The sequence below is a fragment of the Eucalyptus grandis genome, chromosome 2 (genome assembly GCF_016545825.1).
Source record: "Eucalyptus grandis isolate ANBG69807.140 chromosome 2, ASM1654582v1, whole genome shotgun sequence".
Classification (NCBI taxonomy): domain Eukaryota; kingdom Viridiplantae; phylum Streptophyta; class Magnoliopsida; order Myrtales; family Myrtaceae; genus Eucalyptus; species Eucalyptus grandis.
This window is the reverse complement of record NC_052613.1, coordinates 37365486-37371485: the sequence shown is the minus strand read 5'-3', so window position 1 is coordinate 37371485 and position 6000 is coordinate 37365486. Positions and strand designations below refer to the sequence as shown.

At 44.0% G+C, this 6000-nt stretch overlaps 1 protein-coding gene across 1 annotated transcript; it reads left to right on the top strand.

Annotated features, from left to right (window-relative positions):
* The first annotated feature begins 380 nt into the window (after positions 1–380).
* On the top strand, positions 381–5410 carry LOC104424618 (protein transport protein SEC23). The gene is made up of 6 exons (XM_010037077.3): positions 381–632; positions 1154–1832; positions 2038–3858; positions 4449–4565; positions 4653–4724; positions 4915–5410. Exons 2-6 carry the CDS (start codon positions 1356–1358, stop codon positions 5050–5052), a joined length of 2625 nt encoding a protein of 874 aa, XP_010035379.2. The 5' UTR covers positions 381–632; positions 1154–1355; the 3' UTR covers positions 5053–5410.
* The last annotated feature ends 590 nt before the right edge of the window (positions 5411–6000 follow it).

Sequence of the window (6000 nt, the reverse complement as noted above, 5' to 3'; positions counted from 1 at the left end):
TTAACTAATTATGATAGGCGTCACGAGCGATCATTTTAGAAAAATAAATCTCAAATTATTCAATTTACACGAAACAAATAAAACCTCAAATGTTAGTATTTTACAAATAAAACACGTGGGCGTGTTATTTTCAACAAAATCCCCATTTTCCCCGGTTTGCTGAATTTTTTACAGATATCTATGTGACGTCATTAGTGCGTGGGGCCTCGCCGTGGACGATCCAGGTCACAAGATCGCCAGCGCATCACCAACGCCCAATCAGAATCCAGAACCACCTGCCAACGGGGCAGCTTCGACCGCTGACGTCACAATTCCTCCCTCTTAATTTTTTTGTTCTCCGCTTGGGTTCACCGTTGTTGTTGCTTCAAGACTCGATTTTTAAAGCCTTTTTTTTTCTGCCCGAGTCTTGAACTGGACGAACCAGGGTAACTTCGGCCTCCCCCCAGCACACGGGCGCGCGCAAGCGAGCGAGAGGAAGCGCGGGGGCGTCCTTCCCAAGTCAGAGCGAGGTCAATTCCGGAGGGGTCAAACCCGGAAGTGGGGAACCAAGATCGAGATCAATTTGGCCCTTGTGATGATCTCGCTCGTGATTGCTTCTTTGTGCCTGGATTGGATTCACGTGTCCTGCTCAGGTACCCTCGAACTCTGCCCCGCTCGATCCGTTCGCGATCGGGTAGTTTTTCTCGCTCCTCGTCGGCGCAAACCCTAGATCCTTCTTGTTTGAGCAGTGCCGGCTTGTCTGGGAATTTTGGGACCGGGGGGGGGGGTGGTGTTGGGTACGAGGTGAATTGTAATGTGGGTCGTGGGTATCTAGTGTTTCTTGAGTCTATGGACGACTTCTTGATTGTGCGGCTAGTATCTTCAAATGGGTCTTGATCAAAATCCATTCTTTTTCTCTGTATTTGCTGTTCTCTGGTCGAGTCTTTGAACGACTTCTTGATTGTGCGGCTAGTGTCTTGAACTGGGTCTTGATCAAAATCCGTTCTTTTTCTCTGTATTTGCTGTTCTCTGGTCGAGTTTTTGAGTTTTTGAGTGGGGGGTTTCGGTTATTCAAGAGCTTCGGTCAGATTATGCACGGCGGGAAATCTTTTGAAGTATTAGAGATGTTTCGACTGCTGCGTATGAATTCCTTTTTTTGATTGTACATGTACAGGCTCAGCTCGTCAAGGTTTCCTCAGGAAAACAAGATCCTCGATTTGCATCATATGCTTCTGAAGGGGATTTTGGTTATTTATGGTCAAGAGTGATTGGTTTTAGCTTTGGATTCTGGCATGTGTGTTCTCCTCGAGTGTTAGTGTAGACTACTTTGAAGTTCTTGAGAAATTTATTTTCAATAAAGAGAACTCCTGCTTGCAATGGCTAACCAACGGCCACCTTCACCCGGATACTCCATTACCATGACTCCATCAAATCCTGGAACACCAGCCCCTCATACCGACAGAAGTCCAATCCGTCCTCCTCCGTTGACACCTGCAGCTCCTAGATTTCCTCCTCCGCAATTACAGCAAGAACACCTCGCTTCTCCTTTGATCAGGAACCCTAATCTGCAATCACCACCAAATGGGGTTCACTCTGGCAGCCCAACCCCTCATATGAGCACACCTCCGGGCCCTCCAGTCTTTACTTCGCCTGTCAGGCCAGCCGCAGTGCCTTTCCGAAGCTCTCCTGCAACCCCACAGCCTGTTGCATTCTCTTCTGGTTCATCGTTGCCAGCTTCTTCCCCCCCTCACTTTTCAAATGGATCAGGTGATTTGCAGCACCAAGTTTCTGATTCTGCAGAGGACTTGACATCCACTGGGAAAGCACCATATGTATTGTTTTCAGCTCAGAAGGTGCCTGTTCTCTTTTCTCTGGCTGAAAGTTGAATTTTTTAGTCATTCATTTGGTCTTGCTGCAAGCAAATTTTCTGTCATAAAAGACATCTCTATTCTGTTAAATTTTGGGTACATAGTTTTTTGTATACAATCACATTCATTTATACAGAAGACAAGATTTGCTCACTCACTGTTCTTTTTCTTCTGTTGGCTATTGGTTTAGGTATTAAAACAGAAGAGACAAGCTAATGTGCCCAGTTTGGCATTTGGGGCATTGGTGTCTCCGGGACGAGAGGTATCAACAGGTCCTCAAATACTACAACGAGACCCACATCGTTGCCAGAACTGCGGTGCTTATGCAAATTTTTATTGCAACATATTGATTGGCTCGGGTCAGTGGCAGTGTGTCATTTGTCGGAAGCTGAATGCTAGTGAAGGAGAGTATATAGCTTCCAGTAAGGAAGAACTTAGGAATTTTCCGGAGCTTTCATCTCCAATGGTTGATTATGTGCAAACTGGGAATAGAAGACCCGGTTTTATACCAGTGTCGGATTCGCGAATGTCTGCACCCATTGTGCTTGTAATAGATGAGTGTCTAGATGAGCCGCACCTCCAGCATTTACAAAGTTCATTACATGCCTTCGTCGATTCACTTTCCCCCACAACAAGGATTGGAATCATACTCTATGGTCGCACTGTCTCTGTCTACGACTTTTCAGAGGAGTCGGTTGCATCAGCTGATGTGCTACCTGGTGACAAATCGCCCACTCAAGAGTCCTTGAAAGCACTAATATATGGGACAGGGATATACCTGTCGCCAATGCATGCTTCGCTACCTGTAGCACATACAATGTTTTCGTCATTCAGGCCATATAAGTTGGATGTTCCCGAGGTTTCTAGAGACAGATGCCTCGGCACTGCGCTTGAAGTTGCTCTTGCTCTAATTCAAGGACCATCAGCAGAAATGTCTCGGGGAATAGTTAAAAGGTCAGGAGGGAATGGCAGAATCATTGTATGTGCTGGTGGTCCTTGTACTTACGGGCCTGGTTCAGTCCCACATTCTTTCACTCATCCTAACTATGCCCACATGGAAAAGACAGCAACAAAATGGATGGAACACCTTGGTCGTGAGGCTCATCGAAATAATACGGTGGTTGACATTCTATGTGCTGGAACATGCCCTCTGAGAGTTCCTGTCTTGCAGCCTCTAGCAAAAGCTTCCGGTGGTGTCTTGATCCTTCATGACGACTTTGGGGAAGCATTTGGTGTGAACTTGCAGAGAGCAGCTACAAGAGCTGCCGGGTCTCACGGGTTGCTGGAGATTCGTTGTTCAGATGATATTCTCATTACGCAGGTTGTAGGTCCTGGTGAAGAGGCCCATGTAGACACCCATGAAAGCTTTAAAAATGATGCTGCTCTTTCGATCCAAATGTTAAGTGTTGAAGAAACCCAGAGTTTCTCAATCTCCATGGAAACAAAGAACGACATCAAAAGTGATCATGTATTTTTTCAGTTTGCAATACAATATTCAAATGTGTATCAAGCCGATATCTCTAGGGTGATTACAGTTAGACTACCTGCTGTTGATAGTGTTTCAGCATACCTTGACAGTGTCCAAGATGAAGTGGCAGCCGTTCTTATTGCCAAGCGAACTCTATTGCGGGCAAAAAATCATTCAGATGCAATTGACATGCGAGCGACAATAGATGAGAGAATTAAGGATATTGCTCAGAAGTTTGGGTCCCAAATACCAAAGTCAAAGCTTTGTCGTTTTCCAAAGGAGCTCTCTTTGTTGCCGGAGCTTCTGTTTCATCTTAAAAGGGGTCCTCTGTTGGGTAGCATAGTTGGCCATGAAGATGAGAGGTCTGTTTTGAGGAATTTGTTTCTAAGTGCATCTTTTGATCTCTCACTTCGCATGGTAGCTCCTCGATGTCTCATGCACCGGGAAGGGGGCACTTTTGAAGAACTTCCGGCTTATGACCTGGCAATGCAATCTGATACAGCTGTAGTTCTGGACCATGGCACAGACATCTTCATTTGGATGGTCAGCTACTTCAACCTTTCACTTAATTTGTCATGCTTGATGGTGCCATTTTCTGTTGGTTGCTTGTCGTTTGTGATACCGGCTTTTAGTGGGTACTCCTTTAGGTACTTGACTGTTTTCCCATGGTGACATTGGGAATAATTTGCTCTCTCTGAATACCATCAGGGACACTTTTCTCGCTGCTGACTGGATCTTTTTCGGCCATTCATCTGCATGGGTGGGATTTTTTCTGTGTTTGCATGTGTCTTTTTTCCCGAGCCTCATGCCACCAATAGGCAGTCTTTATCTGTTTGTATTGAGTGGGTTTATGCCTACTTATCTTAGCCTATTCATTGTTGAATTTGATGCATAATTAGGAAATGCTTTAGTCTTTGCACCATTTGCATAAAAAACATGCCTGTGGCACCTTCGTTCACATATAATCTTCTTCACACAACAGTATACACCTTGATGAATGACAGGAAAATGTAAGGTTAGATATCAGTATCTAACCCACTGCACATTCTGGAATTCCCACTATCATATGTCACTCTTGTAGCCTTTCTTCTCTAACTGGTGTGTTAACAACTTTCCCATCGATTGATGAATAGGGTGCCGAACTTGCTGCTGACGAAGGGAAAAATGCAGCAACTTTAGCGGCTTGCCGAACTTTGGCTGAAGAACTCACAGAATCACGATTTCCAGCTCCTAGAATACTGGCATTTAAGGTTTCTCCTCCTTCACACTTTTAATGTTTAATTCGTCGTATGTTATTCACATGATGAGATGCTTATATTGGTTTTCCTGTTCAACAGGAGGGAAGCTCTCAGGCCCGGTATTTTGTTTCCCGTTTGATTCCGGCACACAAGGATCCTCCTTATGACCAGGTAAAGTGTTAAAAATTAGCATCACATCGTCCTATTTATTCTTTCCCTTTGTGTTCTTTTAGTCTTGATGGGAAATTTGTGTATTGGCTATCTCACTTATCTGTACATAGAAATGTTGTTTCATGTCTTCAAAAGAAGGCTTGATATATTAAGATAGGGCATTGAACATGCAATTTGATTTTGATTGCAGGAAGCAAGATTCCCACAACTTCGGAGTTTGACGGCAGAACAGAGGACAAAGCTGAAAAACAGTTTCCTTCACTTTGATGATCCTAGCTTCTGCGAGTGGATGCGAAGCTTAAGAGCAGTTCCCCCTGAACCCAGCTGATGCAATCCTGTGGAATTTTTTTGCGGCTAAGTTACTTCCGAACTCAATTGCTCGGATCTGCACCTTTATAGTGCCAAAAGGAGACCCATCTTCTGTTTCTTCTTGTTTTTTGGCCACTTTTGTTTCATCTTGTTTATTTTTGGGTTCCCCTGGTAAAGTTTGAGGGGGATGAAAACACTGGGATTGTGGTGGGTATATGGATTGGCAGTAGCATTTCTTCTCTTACATTTTTTGCCCTAAACATTTGATTTTTTTGGTTGGTTAAATTGTAGCTGAAGTTGTCTCTCCATTCCAATTCACAGATGACAGTGCTATGAAGCCCATGAGCAATAAAAAATTCATTTAGTCCTTTAGCTAACCTTACAATTCATGCTTTTCGGGTTTTATGATGGCATGTCGAGAAGTTAAGAAGATCTATGAGGTTGGTAAGGCATATGCTACTTATGCTTGTCTGTTCATAATGATCAGTTGAAGCTATGAATCATAATGTGAGGCAGATGCTAATCACGTTGTTGACTGAAGAAGTGAAAACTCCTGCTGTCTCTTTTCCTCTTTGCACGGCGACTCCACCAGAAGACACCCTCATTTGGCAAGGTGCATCAGATGGTACCCATTCAGTGAAGTCAGGCTGCCACTGGCCTACAGTGAATGAAGAATTCAGAGATGCTAATGAATGGCACTGGATATGGAAGGTTACACGGTCCTAAAAAACACATGAAATCTTGTCTGGGTTGGCCTCACAAGAGAACCTGCTCACTAACTACTAAGACAGGTATCATGGCCACCTATCTAATAAGCAATGTTTGCCAAAGATGCAGTCAAGAACCCTGAAGATGCTCCTCATGCCTCGAGGGATTCCTCTAAGGCTATATGTGTGGGAAAGTTTGGTCGATATTGGAGGGTTGGTTTGTTTTAAGTAAAAATTTTCTTAAAATAATTGTCAGTATT

Excerpts from the sequence above, each read along its gene's own strand:
- LOC104424618 (XM_010037077.3), top strand. The coding sequence starts at position 1,356 with ATGGCTAACCAACGGCCACCTTCACCCGGATACTCCATTACCATGACT. Across the intron at positions 1,833-2,037 it reads TATTGTTTTCAGCTCAGAAG|GTATTAAAACAGAAGAGACA; the intron begins GTGCCTGTTCTC and ends CTATTGGTTTAG. Across the intron at positions 3,859-4,448 it reads CAGACATCTTCATTTGGATG|GGTGCCGAACTTGCTGCTGA; the intron begins GTCAGCTACTTC and ends ATTGATGAATAG.